The sequence below is a fragment of the Gossypium hirsutum genome, chromosome A10 (genome assembly GCF_007990345.1).
Source record: "Gossypium hirsutum isolate 1008001.06 chromosome A10, Gossypium_hirsutum_v2.1, whole genome shotgun sequence".
Taxonomy (NCBI): domain Eukaryota; kingdom Viridiplantae; phylum Streptophyta; class Magnoliopsida; order Malvales; family Malvaceae; genus Gossypium; species Gossypium hirsutum.
This window is the reverse complement of record NC_053433.1, coordinates 74,569,834-74,591,659: the sequence shown is the minus strand read 5'-3', so window position 1 is coordinate 74,591,659 and position 21,826 is coordinate 74,569,834. Positions and strand designations below refer to the sequence as shown.

Sequence of the window (21,826 nt, the reverse complement as noted above, 5' to 3'; positions counted from 1 at the left end):
AAAACTCGAAGAGAAGGTATTTCCACTTCAATGGGTAGGACTGCTTCCATTCCATAGACCAATGAGAAATGTGTTGCCCTAGTAAAAGTTCTGACAGATGTTCGATAAGCATAGAGGGCAAATGGCAACTTCTCATGCCAATCTCTGTAAGTTTCAGTCATTTTCCCCACAATTTTCTTGATATTTTTGTTGACTGCTTCCACTTCCCCATTCATCTTCGGGCGATACGGTGATGAGTTATGATGTCTGATCTTAAACTGACTGCAGACCTCTGCTATTGTACTATTGTTCAAATTTAGCGCATTATCAGATATGATTTTCTCAGGCATTCCATATCGGCATATAATTTCCTTCTTTAAGAATCTACTGACTGTCGATTTAGTTACATTGGCGTACGAAGCAGCTTCCACCCACTTGGTAAAATAATCAATGACCACAAAAATGAAACGATGCCCATTTGAAGCCTTTGGTGAAATTGGCCCTATGACATCCATGCCTTACATGGAAAATGGCCATGAGGAAGTCATAACATGCAAAGGCGATGGAGGTACGTGAATCTTATCACCATAAATTTGACATTTGTGACATTTCTTAGCATAATTGATGCAGTCTCCTTCCATGGTTGACCAATAATATCCAAACCTCATAATTTGTCTGGCCATTGTGAACCCATTGGCGTGTGTTCCACAAACACCTTCGTGCACTTCTTCCAAGATTTTCTTGGACTCCACGGCATCCACACATCTCAAAAGTACCTAATATTTCCTTCTTTTGTGCAAGATCTCTCCATCTAAAACATAATCGCAGGCAAGCCTTCTCAATGTTCTTTTGTCATTCTCCGTAGCTTGATCTGGATATTCACGATTTCTCACATATCGCAATATATCCTGATACCAAGGATGATCATCTCTTTCCTCTTCTTCTATATATAACAATAAGACGGGGCCTCATAGATACTCATCTAAATGGGCTTCACATCTTCCTGGCTGCTTACTTTGATCATGGAAGCCAAAGTAGCCAAAACTTCTGCCATCTGGTTTTCATCGCGAGGAAGGTAATTGAAAGTAATATCATCAAACTCTTCAACTAACCCCAATACTAGCCTTCTGTAATTAATTAGTTTAGCGTCTCTTGTCTCTCATTCACCTCGAAGTTGGTAAATTACCAATGCAGAATCTCCATATACTTCCAATGATTTGATCTTGCACTCTATAGCTGCTCTGAGCCTCATGATACATGCTTCATATTCTGCCATATTATTCGTACAATCAAAATCCAATTTACATGTGAATGGATAATGATATCCACCTGGGGATACCAGAACTGCCACAACTCCATTACCCACAGCATTTGAGGCTCCATCAAAATTCAATTTTCAAAAGTGACCTTTTGTATTGTCCTCCTCAGCAGCTGCCACATACACTATCTCTTCATTGGGGAAGTCAAAATTCAAGGGTTCATAATCTTCTAGAGCACGGCAGGCCAGAAAATCTGCTATTGCACTTTCCTTTACAGCTTTTTGACTCATGTAGATTATGTCAAATTCAGAAAGCAAAATTTGCCACTTAGCCATCCTTCCATTCAAGACATTTGACTCCATCATATACTTTAAAGGATCTAACTTTGAGATTAGCCAGGTTGTATGATACAACATATATTGCCTCAATCTTCGTGCTGTCCAAACCAAAGCGCAACACAATTTTTCAATTGGCGAATATCTCAACTCACACTCAGTGAATTTCTTACTGAGGTAATATATCACTCTTTCCTTTCTTCCTGATTCGTCATGTTGACCAAGCACACATCCCATTGAATTACCAAACACGGTTAAATACAATATCAACGGCCTGTCTGAACTTGGGGGTGATAACACTGCAGGACTTGACAAATATTCTTTAACTTTATCAAAAGCCTTTTGACATTTATCATCCCATTCCCCTGGGTTATGCTTTTTAAGAAGACGGAATATAGGGTCACACTTCTCTATTAATTGAGAAATAAACCGTGCAATGTAATTTAGTCTTCCAAGGAAACCTCGAACTTCTTTTTGAGTACGCGGTGGAGACAATTCCTGTATAGCCCGGACTTTGTCTGAATCGATCTCAATTCCCTTCTCACTGACCACAAAGCCCAATAACTTTCTAGATCTAGCCCCAAAAGTACATTTTATGGGATTAAGCTTTAACTGAAACTTTCTCAATCTCATGAACAACTTTTTCAATACTTCGATATGCTCATTTTCAGTTCGAGATTTGGCTATCATATCGTCAACATACACTTCAATCTCCTTGTGCATCATATCATGGAATAAAGTCACCATGGCTCTCTGATACGTCACTCCAGCATTCTTCAATCTAAATGGCATCACCTTGTAACAGAACGTGCCTCACAAGGTTATAAAAGTAGTCTTTCCCATGTCCTCAGGATGCATCTTAATCTGATTATACCCCAAGAAACCATCCATGAAGGAAAACAATGAGTAACCAGTTGTATTATCCACTAGTGTATCAATGTGAGGCAAAGAAAAGTTGTCCTTTGGGCTTGCCTTATTTAGATCTCTATAATCCACACACATTCGTACCTTGCCATCTTTCTTGGGAACAGGCACAACATTGGCTACCCATTCTGAGTACTTGATCACCTGAAGGAACCCCGCATCAAACTACTTTTTGACTTCCTCCTTGATCTTTAAAACAATATCTGGCCTCATTCGTCGAAGCTTCTGTTGTACTGGCTTACAATCTTCTCTTATGGGAAGACAATGTACCGCAATATCAGGACTTAAACCGAGAATATCCTGGTATGACCATGCAAAAACATCTTTGAATTCCTGGATCAACCCAATAAGGTCTCGTTTTGTTTCTTCAGCTATGCATGTTCCAATTTTTTCAACTTTTCCCTCTTCTAAAGTCACCATGTCTACGGTTTCTTTATGAGGCAACATTTGTTTTTCCTCTTGTTCTACCATCCTTAACAAGTCCGGAGATAAATCACAATCTCTGTCATCTTCAAAGTCCTGAGATCCCTCCAAACACATGTCTTGCTCAAATAGTGATTCTGAGTTAGTAATAGCGTCGCTCATGACATTGATATCTAAGGACCTATTATAGGTACAAAAATATACAAAGAATCAATGAATTTGGTAATTATTTGCTTTGTATGATATGTTTATGAATAAAAGAATGATTGAAGAAAGAATTAAGATAATTATTTAAATAGAAAGAATAATACAATTGCTTGTGAAAAGAATAATATTTACTCAAAATGATAGCAAAAAATGTACTTTATTGAAATAATAATGTTTGAACATGAGCCTATTTCACAAAGAAATCTTTATTGTTTCTAGGCTTAAAACAACAAGTTTATTTCGAACATTACTCTGAGTAAGCTCTAAAAACTACAGGAAGATCTTCTGCAGTCCAATTGTCTAGAACACTCCCAGGCTCATATGGGCAAATATTTGACAAAATCCCCTCTTCAATTGTCTCTTCAAATATGGCGTTGATATACACATCTCCCAATGCTTCTTCCAGGCTTTCTTTCTCTAGCATCCCTTATTCAGGATAAATAATGCCTCCTGATACAAAAGACTTGGAGATATGAGGAATTATCATGGGCTCCCACTTGATTTCCCCACCACTCACTCGTGCTCTTCTTCTTTCTTGCCTTCTTTCTAACTCCTTTTTCTTTTGTCTTGCATCTGGCTTGAACCCCAAACCAAAACGATCCTGTTTTTCTTTTAGCATTGGAACTACAATTCTTCCTTGAAGACATCTTCCAAGTCCCTTTTCTGATACAGCTCTCCGGCCTACCATCAACTATAAACCTATCATCGTAGTTTTGGACATTTTCGGCTTTAGAATTCTACCTCTCTCAGTGATGAATGTTGCATTCACAAACTCCAAAGACTGAAAAGAACACTCAATGGCTTCCTCAACTGTCTCTACATATGGCGCATCACTAGTTACTGTTGCGATAATATCTTCTTTAGTATTTATCGTTACCAACCACCCTTTTGACACCAGCTTCAGCTTTTGATGTAACGATGAAGGTATTGCCCCTGCCGAGTGTATCCAATATCTTTCCAACAAGCAGTTGTAAGAAGGCTTAATATCCATTACTAGAAAATCTACCTCATATGTGGTTGGGCCAATCAACAAGGGTATTTCTATTCTCCCCATGACTCTCCTCTCTGTGCCATCAAATGCTCGAACTATGTTCTGACATCCTTTCATATGAGAGCTATCCACAGGTAACTTGTTTAGTGTGGACAAAGGCAACACATTAAATACTGAACCATTATCTACCAATACCCCCGGCAACGTGTACCCTTTACATCTGGTAGTTATATACAAAGCTTTGGTGGTTCCTATCCCTCCTGACGGAATCTCATCATCATTGAAAAAGATGAAGTTGTCTGCACTTTTGTTGTTAACCAACCGATCCAACTTATTGACGGAAATATCGTTAGTTACATATGTCTCGTTTAGCACCTTCATCAATGCACTTCGATGCACCTCTGAACTTAGTAGTAAAGCCAATATAGATATGCGGGCTGGCTGTTTACACAATTGTTCCACCACACTGTACTCGCTATGTTTCAGAAATTTCAGGAATTCTTTAGCTTCTTCTTCTTTCACTGGTTCATTAACAGGTACATCAAGTTAAACTGATTTTCCTTTCTTTTGCTCGACCAGCACATCTCTTTCTTTCACTGGTTCTATTCAGGTATCATATCATCTTCCACTGTATGTGTGAGAGCCTATATTTCGATCTTTCTTTAATGAGCTCTCTTTTCCCGGGATTGTCACATTGCAGTCATAGTTCCAGGGGACCTGTTTACTATCCTTGTAAGAAAAAACTGCTGGCTTTTGAATTATAATCTTTGGCGCCATTTGAACCCCTGCTTTATTCTTAGGACGCGAGATAATGACCACAGGATAATTGACTTTTGGACTTGATGTGGATTCTGAAGCACATATATACTCCTCCTCATTGCCCTCTTCATAAAACTCCATTTCCTTGCTATCCATCAGACCCTGAATAACAGCTCTGAATTCTTCACATTCCTGAATTCTGTGTCCTTCTTCATGATGGAACTCACAATAATTCTCTATCCCATTATCACTTTCTTTTGTGCTCTAAGTAACTAACCCTCTTCTTACCATCTCCTTCCAAACCCGTTTCAAAGGAGTCTTTACTTTTGAAACATCCATCCTGGTACTTTTTCCAATACCTCCATCTATTGCATTTACCCCGCTATCAGTATGATTAGGCAGTGGATTTTCAGTACTGGGCGCATTATCAAATTTTACAATACCCATCTGAATAAATCTCTCAACCAACTTCTTAAAAGTGGTGCAATTTTCTATCGAATGTCCCACAATTCCTGCGTGATATTCACATTGAGCATTAGCATTGTACCATTTAGGGAACGGAGGCTGTATTGGCTTTAAGTAAAAAGGTGCCACCACATGTGCATCGAACAAACTTTGATATAACTCTTTGTATGTCATGGGAATTGGTGTAAATTGAATCTTCTCATTATTCGGCCTAGTTCCCGACTCCTGCCTTGATGAACCCTGACCAGTAGTTGTCACGTTTGGTTGACTCACGATAATAAAATTTGAATATCCCACGTTCGCATTATTCACCTCATTCTCTTTCTTTCGTGGCACAGACCTTTTAGGACTTTCTCCTGCGTCTATCCTTCCATTTCTTATGGCATTTTCAATCATTTCTCCTGTCATAACCATATCCGCAAAGCTCCTCGTGGCACTTCCTAACATATGAGTTATAAATGAGGCCTTTAAAGTGTTTATGAAGAGCATCGTAGTTTCTTTCTCTAGAAGCAGTGGTTGAACTTGAATAGCCATTTCCCTCCACCTCTGTGTATACTGCTTGAAACTCTCATTTGGCTTCTTCTCCATATTTTGCAGAGTAATTTTATCAGGAGTAATATCTGTCACATGACTGTATTGTTTCATGAACGCCTGTGCTAAATTCCTCCATGAACTAATTCTGTTTAAACTCAATTAATTGTACCATTTAGCAGCCACTCCTACCAAACTATCTTGAAAGCAATGAATCAACAATTGATCATTATGAACATACCTTGTCATCCTTCTGCAAAACATAGTGATATGAGCTTCAGGACAGCTCGTTCCATTGTATTTCTCAAATTCTGGCATCTTGAACTTGTATGGTAGTACTAAGTCCGGGACCAAACTCAGATCTTTTGCATCAATTCCCGGGTGTCTATCAACATCTTCCATTGCTCTGACCTTTTCCTCCAGCCATTTACACCGTTCCTCTAATTGCCTTTGTGACTCCGCCTTTGCTCTTTCCTTTTTTGTGACCTCATCCAAATCAAGGACCATTGGATTATTTGAGTTGTTACCAGGATTGTAACCTGAACCAGCTTGAAAATTCATTGGTACTGAAGCTCCGGCCCGAAACTGCTGAGGCCTGATCATAACAGATGGTTTCAGCAAATTAATCTCAGGCGGTATCTACACATGTGTAGGAGTGAAGCCAGGAGGATATTGAGGGTCCTCATTATTTTCTCCAACATTGTCCATAGGGATTTTTCCCTTATCCACTCTTCCCATTAGCAACTGGGATAACTGACTCATCATTTTTGTTTAGGACTCCATCATCTGTTCTTTCATCTCTTGCTGAATCTTAACCAGCTGCTCTTGCATCTGTGACTGCATTTGCTATTGCATATCTTTTTGCATTTGTTCTAACTTTTCCAGTCTTTTGTCCATTGACTTAGTCTTTTTCCTCGTACTGTAGGGATGCGTATTTGGTGTGTTTTGGTTGGTTTCCAGATTACTGAAATAATTTTTAATTAATTAGAATCTTATTATGATCTTTAATGCATATGATGTAATGTAATGCAAAATGCATAAATGCAAAGGAGGCATCAATTCTGATTCAATTCCTTTTAGAAATCTTTACTAGAAAATAAAATTCTTTACATAAAACTGAGTTACAAATACGACTTCGCCCTAACACTCGGGCCTTAATTTTCCTAAGTAACGAAGTTAGTTCTTGTCCCCTATCTGACTTCAGCTCGTACTTCACACTTAATACGTCCGCTTGTACTGCCAAAGACTGCAAGTAGTCAGCTACTTCTTGAATTTGTATTACAGCTTCTCCCATGATATAATCCCTGCTTCTAACTTGGTCCTGAGAGTGATGAAGCTGATTCTTCCATTGCTCCTCATTTGCCTTCAAGAACTCAATCCTCATTTCACAATTCTTCAATGCCATTTCTAACTTTTCTATCTTCCCTTTCATCTCCTCTATCTTACTTAAGCTTACCTTCAACTCTGTCACAGAATTGCGGTTCCAGTATAAACAGAGAGATCTCTCAAGTTCTGCTACTCTGGCTCTTAATTCATCTTTTTCATTCTTACTCTCCGACAGACTTCTTTCCAAGGCTTTATTCCGAGCTTGAGCCTCCTGGAACCTCTTTTCCCATTGATCCGCCTTAGCTCTTTCTTCTCGAACCTCTTTGCGCCATTGTTCCGAAGTCTTTCCTAGCCCAGCAGTCCTCATTGATAAGCGCAGCTTCTTATAATCCGTTTTCAAGCCTTCCAAATCTTCCTCAACTTCACCCTTCTTTTTCTGTAGTTTTTCTGCCTCTGACTTTTGAATCTCCACTTCTAAATTCAAGTGCATCTTTTCTTCTTCCAACTGCTCGATTTTCCTCCCAAACATGAAACTCTTTTTCACAAAATCTTGCTTTATAATTTCCAACTCCGACGGGGCAATATGTAATTGCTCCTCCATTGGTCAAGCGCTTTCCAAATTTGATCTAGGAATATTATCATTGACCCTTTTCCTAAACCATCCATTGTATTCAGGTGTTACCATGGAACCAACAGTCAACCTTTTCATCCAGTGTATTTGCCTCCAAGCATCAGACATTTCCAGAACCTTCTTCCTATAGTGGTCTCATTTATACGAAAGTTCACTCTGAGCCAACCCGTGCGTCGTAGGTATGAACTGCCTCGATTTATATTGCCTTAGTGCAAGTAAAGGAGTATATCCAGTAGCTCCCTAAATTCCCAACAATGGCACCCAATTATAGCTCCCACATCGATATAAGATTCATCAGGAACCATCCAGAAAGCTCTCCACTCTACATCATCTTCCTTGAGATTCTGGAGAATTTCCATCCATTTTTGTTTTGAAATATCATCTCTCCTTTGCATCACTATCTCTTCTTTTAATAGGGAGTAACCTTCAGAGAAAACCCGGTACGATACCTTATTCACTTTCCAAAAATGCCCGTGAAACCATACCATCAACAACTGTGCACAGCCAATAAATTGACCTTCCCTTGCCCTCCGGCACATGCTCAAAGATCTAAACGTGTGGACCAATATTGTAGGTATAGGTGTGACTCCCTTCCCGAGACGATCAAACAAATCAGTGACTACCTCATCAACATGTCTTAAAGCCCTAGGAAAAATCACCAATCCATAGATGCTTAAGGCAAAAATTTCGACCCTTTTCTTTTCATCCGGGTGCGTCAAAATCAAATCTCTCAAAATTTCTCATGGAATACACTTACTGTCCCCCTTCTGTTGAATTCGAGCAGTGACCCAAGATTCACTTATCCCCAAAATATTCACCAGCCTCTTTGCAAACGTTTGACCATTGGTAACCTTAGCATAAATTTTTCTAACTTGAGCCTTTGGACTACTCAACAAAGTAGTGTATTCTTCCAAATTAGGAACCAAATCTACTTCTCCAAAAGTGAAGCAATTATAAGCAGAATTCCAAAATTGAGCCATACCTCGAAACAAACACTTATCCACCTTAACATCGAGCAAGTATGGTATACCATAACTCTGGTATAACAACTGTTTAGTGCCCTCATCCCAATGAGTCCATATATCCTTCAACTCCTGCAGCTCATTCTATGTCATATTGATGCGAGTAAAGTTCTGCAACTCTGATGTATATCCTTCTGCCAGGCTATCCCCTTTCTCTGTTTGTAACTTCTCTGACCATGCACGGATGGCCGCATTATCCTCAACTTTACTAAGAAATTCATTCTCCATGTTAAACTTTCTAACTTAGTAATCGAATACGAACCAACACCTCCTTTAGTATGCAATTTCATGTAAAACACAATCAAACAAAACACAAGTTAGTATCAAATATAAGTGATAAAAGACAAGTACAACAACAAAGATAATCATAACACACATATGGGCTATGACTAAGGCTTATCGCAGCTTTACCTAAGGATAGCTCTTAAGGTTCACTATATGAAGTTCGGTTCTAGAGTAAAGGACCCGAACCAGCAGATTCCTCAATCCTCACCCATTATAGGCTCATATAGATCGAGTTCGGTTCAGGGGAATACATTTCCCTATGACCATGCGGAGATGAAAATCTCACGAAATCATAGGTACGAATGTATCCCGGAAGCAATCCACTAGCCCATACAGAGGTGAAAACCTCACGAAAGCATAGTTTATTACTCCCACTTAACAGGTATAACCACAGCGGTCATGCAATGCAAGACCATATTATTCTTACAAGACTCGAACCACAACAATCATGCAAACAAATGCAATTAAAAGAATCATGATTTTTGAAATAAATTTTAAATTCTTTGACAAAAGGACAGCAAACAATCAATTTTATGCCTGGCTCTCTTTGTTCAGTCCCCAGTGGAGTCACCAAGCTGTCGAAACCCTTTTTTATTTTGAAAACAATGGAGATCGACTTTTGAAAACAAAAATGTGGAGTCGCCACCAATCTCTTGATTTAGGTGTGATTGGGCCACCTACTAAAATGCTTTATTCATGAAAAATCAAAAAGTGGGTTCGGGAGTCGGTTACGCATGAAGAAAGGTTAGCACCCTCATTACGCCCAAAAAATTGGTACCAAATTGATTTGATGCTATCCTTATGTCAAATGACCTTTTAAAGAAAAGATTTTCCAAAGTATGACTCTTTTTAAAATGTTTGTATAATTTAAATTAGTAGTCAAAATTCTCTCGTTTCAAAGATATGCAGTTTCATACCCAGTACGATTGGATACGATCCCTTATACCTTTAAAACGCGATTGATTTTCAACTTTTGAAAACTCGTACACTAAAAATTATAAAAGGTTATCCAAATATTTAGTTCACCAGAAAAATCATACCCAGTACGATTGAGCACGATTTTCTGAATTCCCCAATATTGGATATTGCCTCATTTCAGAATTTTTGAATAACAAAGAAAATTGGAAATTTGCTCAAAACGCGTTTAGCCGTTTTAAAGTGGAATGCTTAATGACTTGTATCAAAATATTTGTATGAAAACTGGGGAATGAGTATGGAATAATAGGATACAACAAGTCATAATTAACAAATCCACAATTACATACAATTATTCTAAGTAAAATGACCAAATTCTTAATCATGGATGACGAACAATCAATACAAAAATGATATACAACAATAATTAACATGACATACTATAAAACAATTTACCGAATACGTATAACATGGAATTAGAAATCAATATATAGTACAAGATATTTTCAAAATAATGCTGAATTAATTAACACATAAAATAGGTTAACAAATTGATATGAAAGTTAGCGATATATAATTATTTAACGTAAATATTGTAGAATAAAATATTTGAATCGGATAATATACAAAATATTTCAAACACAAATTTTAAAAAGCTGATAATATGCATGGTTGCTTAAATAACATATAAAATATAAAAGAAAAAAAAGACATGATAGGATATAGTGCACATAACAAAACAAATTATATTTACAAAATACATAAATTTAGTGATGTATGTCTTTAAAACTATACTTATAAAGGGAAATTTAAACCAAAATATAACATAATTTTGCATATTAATTTGGATTGATGAGAATAATACATGTATAAGGATAATAAAATATGAGAATGTATACAATAAATAAATGGTATGATTTAAAATATGGTCCTTAAAAGAAATATATTATACACATAAATAACTTTAAAAGAAGATATATACATAGAAAAATATTTACATAAAGTTATATGAAAATAATAACATGTACTATAGTAAAAATAATTTAATATGGGTAATGTATATATGAAGAAATTTTAGAAATAATTGTATATCAAAATATCATTTAGTTAAAATATGAATTATAAGATTAACCTAATTTTATCATAGATTATATACGTAATAAATTTAAGAACATAATTATATACAAGTTTATTAAAAATTATATGTATAAGAATATCATGGCTTTAATAATGGATGTAAATTAAATAAATACTAAACATATACTTAATAAGCATTAAAGTATGGGGATGAATCCAAAAGAAATTACAAAACAACATGAAATTACTAGCATACACAAACCAAAATGAATTATATTACAAATAAAACATTAATTATTAAAATTGGAATAAAAGAGAAAAGATTACAAAATTCAACTACCAAAAACAACACAAAATATCACAACTAATAATTAAGCATGTAAAAAAAAATGTATGTGCAGTAAATAAAGAAGATAAGATTTAATTGAAACAAAATTAAAACAGGAGAAGCAATTTACAAATAAGATAATTATAAAATGGGATCAATGTGCCACGTGCACAAATGCGCGGGGATTGGAATTGAAAATATCCCGCGCCCACAATACTGTACTAGACCGTGGATCAAAGTGAAAAAACGCACAAATTAGAAGGCTAAATTAAAAAAAAAAAACGGGTAAGCGAATTGGGTGCTAATTGAAAGGTTCGCGAAAAGGGAAGGATATGTTGCATAAATAGACCATTTTAGGCGCAAAAGGCCCCCCCACCCTTCTTACACGGTGCCGTTTTGCTTAATATGTTATTTAAAACCTTTCTTCTCCTATTTTCTTCAACACAGCCACTCATTTCACCAAAATTCACAGCCCCAAAATCACATTGTTAGGGCTCATACCCGCAGCCATAGAACCACCATCTCATTTGGTGGCCAATAACGCATGGGCAATGACCAGATCCTACCATCGAAGGCTCCACTCGAGGAAATCTGGTAAACCATTTTATTTTTTCCTTTTTAAAAAAAAACAAATCTCTTAGATCTAATATCACTTGTTCAAGAAAAATGAAACTGAAATTGAAAAACAACATATCTAATACTATCCGACCCTCACCCCTTATCTTAGTATTTCAGAGATATTAGGGATCTCATTGGCGTCATTTCGAGGCTTGATATATAATAAATCCCCCTTCCAACTTCGATCTCAACGAAGTGAACAGAGGTCAAAAGCCGATTCGCAAGGTAAAACTTGATTTTCTTTTTTTCTGTTCTAAAATGCAAAATGATGAAAATAATCGCAGGAAAAAATAAATAAAAAAATAAGTGAACAATTTAAAAAACTGAAGAAGATCACCCTTTGGAAATTCTTCTCGAAATTTTTTTGTATTCTCTATGCGGATAGTGTGCATGCGTAAGTAAAAATACATGGGTATAAGCAAGGCTTTTTATAGCCTGAATTTAGAAAGAAAATGTAATAGCCCTAATTTGACCCTAGTCAGAAAGTGGTTTCGGGACCACAAAATCAAGACACGAAAATAATTAAATACTATATTCTATGTCTAATATATGTGAAAATGCATGTGTGAATCTTTGAATGCTTTGATTTTTGTCATTTGATGTGAATTAATCAAAAAGGGCTTAGTTGTTAAACATTGAAATCTTGCTAGGCAAAATTAAAAAGTGGTTGAATAGTTGTAGTTACAAAAAAGGAGTCCTTGCATGTCAAATAGCCCATCTTTAAGTGTAGTGGGCGTAATGATGATGAATCATGAATAAAATATGATTTTATTATTTTTATTTTATAAGTTAAATTGTTTTATAATATGAAATGAATATTATAATATTAAAGGAATATTAATATTATAACAATAGTGATAAAAACAATGTTTTCATGGGGATTCATCTTCTCACCTAGCCGAACTTGTGAGGAGGGGAGGAGAAAAAAATTCCTAAGGCATTTGGCACTTTGTTTTCTTCTATTAGGTAAGCTCTCTTGAAAATTTTGATGGAAACTTGATTATTGAGGTTATTGTTAAGTTGTCTAGCTAACTCATGGTCCAATTCTTGTTTATAATTGTTAAGCATGTTTCGGCCATGGATGCTTTGATAAGAATTCTTGTGTTTGATGCTTTAAAATGTGAAATAATGTTGGAAATTGGGAATTAATAAGAAATTGGGTGGTGAAAACAAAGTTTTCACGCTTTACTTTCCTTCAATTGCCGTAGCTTAAAGAACAAAGAAACAATTAGGCTCTATGGTGTTTGGCCCTTGTGAAGGCAATTTGAGGTATGTTTGATTTTATATCTTGATGAATAAGGTTAGTTGTGGCTAGTTAGATAGATAGTAATTGGCTATAAGGGTTAAAATGCATGAATAGTACATAGTAGGTTAAAATAATGCTTGTATGAGGTATATTTGTCCTAAATGGCTATTGATGTTCGACAATTGGCAAGAAATGAATTATGAATTTGAATTTTGAGGGAAGGAACGAATGTTAAATTTCAGTGTATATGGTTGCCGAATTTGATTATGGATAGTGAATAGAGGGATTATCCTTGTTCTAAATCAAGAACTTCATTGTCGAAATGAGTTTTGAACTTGTTAAATTAGGTATTAATGAATTGGGTTTGATGCTTCAAGTGATATATGCATACGAAACTAAATTGTGAATTATGTGTATACTTGTATGAACATGATTATACATACTTATAAAAATATACACGTGTGATTGTTATACCTTGATTTAAGAGTATATACTTGTAAGCAAAAGTGTAAATGATATGATAAAGATGTTTTGGCTTAGTCATTGAATGATAAATTGTTAATGCATCTATTGTATATATATATATGAGTGTTTATGCGGTCATTGCTATGCTTATGCATAAGAAATTATATTTTAATTCATAAGTATATGTTTATGTGTGTACATGCACGTGTTTTAATGATTGAGTTTTGGAACCGAAAGATACTTTGATAATATATATATGCAGCCATAAATAAGTTATATGTGAAAGTATAAGATAATTGTAAAATCATAAGATTGAAGTTACTTTGAATTTAAGGTTTATTAATTGGTCCTTGCCGAACGTGATTGTGAGTAATAGCTTGGTGATGTTGTGTTTTAAATTATTAATATAACCGAATAAAAGGCATGATTAATGAATTAGTGACAAGTGAATTTGTTTAATCTAGCTCAAGAGCTTAAGGAGCCTAATTCGGATAAGGGAAAAAGCTAAATTAACCAAATAACATATCCGTAGTCATTCGACGACAGTCAAGGTAAGTCTTTGAGTAATGAAACTTAGCTTATGATTTGATAAAATCATGGTATATAAGCATAATAAATAAATTGTGACCTATTGGTTCTACTTGAATTACGTAGTGGGATAAATAATTTGTGCATATGACTTGTAGCCGAATGGTTATAGAAATCATGTTGGATAGCGAAACGAAATCGTGTTCTTTGTATGTGGCTATTGAGCCGAAAGTGGAATGGTTGATAAGCATGTTGTGCTTGTGTTCAAATAATGTAAATGAAATGCTAATGTGTTATGATATATATATATGTGTGCATGATAATGGAGAATTATATCCGGGCTAAGTCTCGAAGGCATTCGTGCTGGTGTTATATCCGGGCTAAGTCCCGAAGGCATTCGTGCTGGTATTATATCCGGGCTTAAAGTCCCGCATGCTTTGTAGTGGTGATTTGATTTTGGTTTTAAATCTAGCAGACTTAATGCCGATGATTGGAGTAAGATTATGATTTCGAATGTTCGTAGTAAACTGCCATTGAATATGTTCAATACATTAAGTCGGTCAGGTATGTATTATATACTTTTATATGTTAGATTGATCGGAATTGAATCATGAATACGAAATGAGAAGTATATGTGACAATCTCATATGTGTATGTGTGTATTCGGTTATGGTGAAAGGTTATATGAGATTGATTTGGTGATATATATGTTAAATAATATGAATCCAAAGAATGGGTAATAAATCTGCTTGGGACAGTAGCAGTAACATGATTTCAGAAAATCACCATAAATTGTGGAAGTTGAGTTAGAGACTGAATAAATTATGTCATGAAATCTTAATGAGTCTAGTTTTTATAAAAGAAACCGTGTAAGCAAAAGAGTTGCCAATAATGAGATATTTGAAGTGGCGTGGAACAGAGTCAAAATGACTTCGAGGTCCCCTGTTCTGTTTTCAGAAAATCATTATAAATGGTAAAAAAATAGTTATAAGATAAAATTTATATTCTTAGACTCCCTAATGAGTCTAGTTTCAAATGAAATAAACGATAACATATTTCGAATTCTTTATAATGAGAAATTTTATTCGTAGTGAAGAGTGGTCAGATTAGTCAAACAGTGAAACAACGGAAACTTCAATAAGAACCTGGTATTGATTGGTCAAACTAAAAATTCTGAAAATTTGATGGATGGAATATATATGAGTCTATTTTCAGGGAAAATTAACGGCACTTGATTTGGTTTTTTTTAGCTCTAGTTATAAATAATTTAGTGACTGTTGCTCAGGAAGACAGCTTGTAGTGAATTTGTGATTTTGTTGCAAACATGGTTAAAACTTGTTAATGAGATGCTTTTCGAGTTCTTATGATCTTATTTATAATTTCAATATTTGGTTTTAATTGAGTTCAGATTCAAGTGAGGTGAATTTGCTAAATATGCATTATGTTCATGGATACTTGGCCAAAATGGCAATTATCTAGGAATGATTTCTTGAAAATTTGAATAATCGATCTATAAGTAAATTAATTGTTTGCATTGCTTAAAACTTACTAAGCATTGAAGCTTACTCCGTGTTCTCTTTTCCATTTCTTATAGGTATATACTTTAGCTCGAGTTGGAAGGGCCAGAGATATCATCACACTATCTAGTCATTATGTGAGTTGAGAAGATTGTATATCATCATGGTTTAAGGCATGTATAGGATAGACTATAGGTAGAATGATATTTCGACTTTGTATACATTACAGCCATGCGAAGATGGCTTGCTCATTTTGTTTAGAGAAGCCTTATAATTGAACTAATGTGGTGAAATGTTTTAGTTATAACTTGATAGTAGTTAATTTGTTATTAGATATTCGGTTATGTTTTGATAGTGAGTCATTTTAGAAATTTATAAGAGCTCTTATGGAAAATCAATGATACATGTTTGCATTGTTGATAATTTATGTCTGGTAAGTATCTTTGACCTTATATAAGTTTTTTCAGTCAAGTAATACCTTATAACCTTATTCCGGCAACGGATACAGGTTAGGAGTGTTACAGAAAAATAAAATTATATTTGCTTGCTGTCATTTTGCTGTATTCTGTTAGCCCATTTTTCTTCTTGTATATTCCTTTGCAGGTTCTACGGACGCAAAGCTGTATGGGGAGAAGGCCATGGAAGCCGTGCGTGGGAACCGCTCGTGGGAACCCAATTCTACTGCTACTCTCATATATTCCAGAAACTTCTGGCCTGGGCTCTATCGGTTTACCTCAAATAGCCAAGAAGAAGGGCTACTACTGCGGCATTGATTAATTAGTCTTAGATTGGACCTTTTCCGGGTTATTTTCTGTCTCAACTTTGGGGTCCAAAATTTTGCAAATGGATTTGGATTAGATTTGTGTTTTAATATTTGGGCTAAACTGTAAGTAAACTTTGGACCTATAATTGGTTTTTATTTTAATTTATTTATTTTCTGTAAATAAAATAGGCTCGGGCAAAATGGGTTAACTACAATGGCATCTTTTAATTACGTTAGTAATAAATTTAATCATCAATATTTACATATTTAATACTTAATATATTTAATGATTATAAAAGAAAATTTGGTTCCCAACATCTTGCTCATTGGCCCTTTGAGCAAATAATTAGCAACTTCTGCTTGAAACTTATGGCCCCAAGACTCAACATGTCCAGTTGCACGACAACCTAGTTTTATATTCAGTCATTTATGTTGTATTTGGCATAGGGGTGAGTAAAATCCGATTCAATTCGAAAAACTCGATAAAATTTTCAAAATTTGAATTAAAGAGTTCAAGTTATTTGAGTTAATCAAGTTATTTGGGTCAACTCAAATAAAAAAATAAGTTTTTCAGTTTAACTCGAATGTGAATTACACAATTCAAGTTATCCAAAAATCCGAATAAGAAAAGACAAAACTAGTCATTTTGATGAATGTTTACCTTTTCTAAAGTTAAAAGTCAAAACCATTAAGTTAAAAGGTAAAACTATGTTATTTTGATAAATGTTTACTAATTAAGTTAAAAGGCAAAACCATTATATTGTTTATGTTGTTAAATAAATTTATACTTCGTTTCCTAGTTAAATAATCGGTTCATGTAAGCGCAACATTGAGTACAAATAATAGGATTCATTAACTCACCTCGACTTGACTCGAAATTTTTTGACTCGATTCAAAAAAAATTCAAATTGAGTTCGGTTGCTAAAATAGGATTCGTCAACTTGACTAATTCGAAATTTTTTTACTCGATCCGACTCGACTCGATCAAATGCTCACCCCTAATTTGGAACATTGGAAGAGCTAGCTAACATTTGGTCTTCAACTAAGAGGTTAACCTTTTTAAATCATTGTGTTTTAGTGTATTTAAATTCATATTTTATTTATTCTTCAACAATATTAATACCAACCAAATTAAAACTTAATTCATCAACAATATTAATACCAACCAAATTAAAACTTAATTGAAAATTTATGTAGTTTATTAGATTTTTGTCGTATGTTATTTATTTTTTGGGAGGAACCAATATGATATTCCATTTGTCAAAACCATTTTTTTTAATTTAAAAATGATGGAGATCGACTTTAAAAAAACGAAAATGGAGTCGCCACCAATCCTTTTTGTTTAGGTGTGATTGGATCACCTAATAAAGCATTTTATTTCAATTAAAATTAATTTTGGCCTACGTAAATATGAGAAAATGGGTTCAGGAGTCGGTTACGTATGAGGAAGGATTAGCACCCTCACTATGCCCAAAATTGGTACCAAATTGATTAAATACTGTCCTCATGTCTAAGATTTTTTAAAAAAATATTTTTGAAATGTGGTTCCTTTTAAAAACATTTGAATAGCTCAAGTTGGTTGTCAAAATTCTCTTGTTTCAGAGGAATACAGCATCACATCCAGCACGATAGGACACGATACTTTGTACCCTCGAAAACACGATAAATTTTGATTTCCAAAAGTTTATATGTTGAAAATTAAAAAGGATGCCCAATTATTTAGTCCAATGAAAAACCAAAACCCAGCACAGTAGGGCACGATTCCTCAAATTTCTAGACATTGTACATTGCCTTGTTTTAGAGTTTAGAAAACATGAGTGAAATTCTAAAGGGATATTCGATTATTTTGAACAAACGGGAAATTGCAACCTAGCACGATAAGGCAAGATTCCCCGAATTGCCAAACATCGAACACTTCCTTCGTTTTAAAGAATTTCTAAAGACATGAGTGAAATTCCAAAGGAATATTCGATTATTTTGAACAAACGAGAAATTGCAACCCAGCACGATAAGGCACGATTCCCCGAATTGCCAAACATCGAACATTGCCTTCGTTTTAAAGAATCTTTAAATGAATAATTATAAAAATAGCTTAAAACGCCTTAATTCGACTTGAAATAAAATGGAATACTTGATTTTAAAGAGTTGGAAGCTATAAAGCAATATTTCATAAATCAAAAGGAAAACAATGATCATGGGCTGATATACACACATAAAATACAACATTTGGTAAATGAAGATAACATAATCTTATTTGATCAACTAACAAAATAAACAATTAAATATACTTAATCAAAAAAAATATAACCCAATTTTCAAGCATGTATGGAGACTAATTGACATAATAATACAAAAACGAATAAATGATATGCAACAACAATATATGGAATAATATATAAAAAAACAATCAATAAACAAAACAATATAGATATTAAGAGCTACTATGAGGCAAATCGATATAAAAACTATATATAAAAAAAATCATAAGTGAATAACACTGGCAAAATTTGAAAATTTATATATATAAAAACTAAGCATGTACATAACTTATTATTGAAATAGATATTATAAAAGAGGAAATTTGAGTCAAATCATGTACAAAATATTTTTAAAATGAAATATCAAAGTAGACCATACACATATAATAAAGAAAATTAAAAAAAGCATATAAAATACGAAAGGTTTTTAAATAACAAACAAAAAAAATATGATAAAATATATTTTATATACATAAGGTTTTAACACATATGCAAATAGATTCAAAAGAAATTATGTATGTGAAGTAACATAGAATTAATAAGATATATAGAATAAAATCCAACTTTATCGTGAACTACATATATTTAATAGTATATAAGAACATTTAAAGGATATATTATACAAAATCTTTAAAACTATACAATATACGAAACTAAAAAAATATCTTGATAACTCAAAGATATATACATCCATATATAAAATAAGTATTAAGTGAATAAATAAATAAATAATAATAAAATGAATTATGCCAATCAAAAGGACTTAATTAAAATAAGATTAAACTAAAAGGACAATTAATAAATAAAATAAGTTACTGAAATTGGAAGAAGGACTAAGGCTTAGCATGCGCGAATGCATAGGGACTAAAACTGGCAATATACTAGATCCCAAAATACTGCTGTAGCGACGAAAAAAAATTTTAGCTTTCGGTCGCTAATTGAGGTAATTTATTGGAAATTTGAAAAATCGACTTTCGTTTTTTTTTAAAAAGGGGAGTCGCCACCGATCTTTTTTTAGGTGTGATCGGACACCTAATAAACCATCTTTTTTGAAAAGAAAATTTATTTGAATAAAAATGAAGGCCAAATTTGGGTCTACGCAAAAATCCAGAGAAAAATAGGGTTCGGGAGTCGGTTACGCACGAGGAAGGTATTAGCACCCTCGCGACGCCCAAAATTGGTATCTTGTTAAACACGCATTGTCTTTAATTTCAAAGAACGAATTCAATTTAATATTTAATCATGATCCAATTGAAAACTGAGAAATTTTAAAACACGAAAATTTTTGAAACCTGAAATTTTTTTTTAGAAAAACACGAAAAATTTTGGAAACACGAAAAGTTTACAACACTAGAATTTTGACAAATTACCTAACCTCATCTGCATTTTAAAAATAAGATTTGATCACTTACCAATAATCACAAAAATAAATATCCTATTTCAAAACACAAGAATTTTTAAATTTTTTGATTTTTCAAAAAGGACGTCCCATTTTTAACACGAGCCAATGATATTCACCCAACATAGCGATGAAATCAACGACCTTATGTTAAATCGATACGTTGCCTTATTTATTGAAATTAATTAGAAGAAAAAAATATTTCTAAAAAGAAAACTAATAATAATGTTGTAATAATATGTGATCTAAAATATATATTAAATTCGGAATGAGTAAATAATAAAAGGGTAAGAATATACCGAAGTCCAATATTATGGGTTACTGAAATTAATCTCTTTTCTCCTCGGGTTGCTGAAATGGGCCTTTGTTGGTGATCGTCACTGGATTAGATTGCCGCAAATAGAGTCGGGTTGACCTGACTATTTAAATTTTATTATTATTATTATTATTTTTTCAAACCAAACTAAACCCAACTCACTAATTTAAAAATAATAATAATACAAACCAACCCAACTCACTAACTTAATAAACCCAACACAACCAACCCAACCCACTAACTTAACATATCACTCAACCCACTAATTAACCCAAACTAAATTTAACCCATCAAACCTTACATAAACCAACCCATTAACTAAAATATTTCTTTCTTTTTTTAATACTAACCCCCCCCAAAACAAACAAATCTCCAGTAGCAAACAAAGAAAAAAAGAAGAGATCCAAGCTTCAAGCCGCCGAACCCCTCTTTTTCCTTCCACCGTGCGCGCCACCAACAGCCATCGTATGCGCCGCGTGAAATCAAGCTACGGGTAGTTGAGATTTGGGTTTTGGGGTGGCTTATAATCGATTGGCTCGGGTATTTAGAGTGGGTTTCGGTTTGGGAGCTTGGTTGTGGTGTTAATGGTGGTTAGTCCTTGGTTGCTTGGTTGCTTGCCGGATATTGAAGTTTTTTCTTACTTAGATTGTTGAATGTTCCTTTTTTGGTTTTTTTTTGCTGGAAATTTTTTTTGGAATTTTCTTTGCTAGAATTCTTTTTGGCTGGAATTTTTTTGCTGGGAATTTTTTTGCTGGGAATTTTTTTGCTGAGAATTTTTTGCTGCTGGAATTTTTTGCTGGAAAATTTTTTGCTGCTAGAATTTTTTTGTTGGAAATTTTTTTTTGCTTCCCCCCCTTTTTTACACTTGTTTTCATGGCTTTTATAGCATTTACACTTTCATTTTCTAATAGTTTCTATCTCTTCATTGCTGTTTGCAAGGTATGGAGGTGCCAGGCATGCGGGGATGGTGTTGGCAGAAGCATGGGGCGTGGTAGCCGACATGGTGGTGACCAAAGATGGTGCTAGTGTTAGAGGAAAGTGGGGTGTGGTAGCCAAGGTTTCTTGTTGTCTGTTTTTCTTCGTTTTTTTATGTTGGGCTAGTTGAGTATTGGGCTGGTGGTATTTGGGCTATGGGATTTGGTTTATTGGTTTGGGTTTAATGGGTCTTGTGTATTGGGTAGGTGGGTCAAAATTGTAAATGGGGCAAAATTTGGGCTATAACAGCTGCCCCTCTTTACTCATTGTCGTGTAACGAGAAC

General features: G+C 34.3%; 1 protein-coding gene across 12 annotated transcripts; it reads left to right on the top strand.

The window, feature by feature from the left end:
* Window positions 1–11,893: 11,893 nt before the first annotated feature.
* LOC107902009 (uncharacterized) lies at window positions 11,894–16,860 on the top strand. 12 transcript variants are annotated; one of them, XR_005903617.1, is made up of 7 exons: window positions 11,894–12,051; window positions 12,185–12,300; window positions 12,974–13,041; window positions 13,284–13,344; window positions 14,251–14,337; window positions 15,909–15,968; window positions 16,435–16,860. XR_005903617.1 is itself a non-coding variant. In XM_016828221.2 (3 exons), exons 1-3 carry the CDS (start codon window positions 12,009–12,011, stop codon window positions 16,602–16,604), a joined length of 321 nt encoding a protein of 106 aa, XP_016683710.2. In that variant the 5' UTR covers window positions 11,894–12,008; the 3' UTR covers window positions 16,605–16,860. The 12 variants fall into 12 exon arrangements, 2 of the variants coding, with proteins under 2 accessions (XP_016683710.2, XP_016683699.2); XR_005903618.1 differs by having other exon boundaries at window positions 12,931–13,041; XR_005903615.1 differs by lacking the exon at window positions 12,974–13,041.
* Window positions 16,861–21,826: the final 4,966 nt, after the last annotated feature.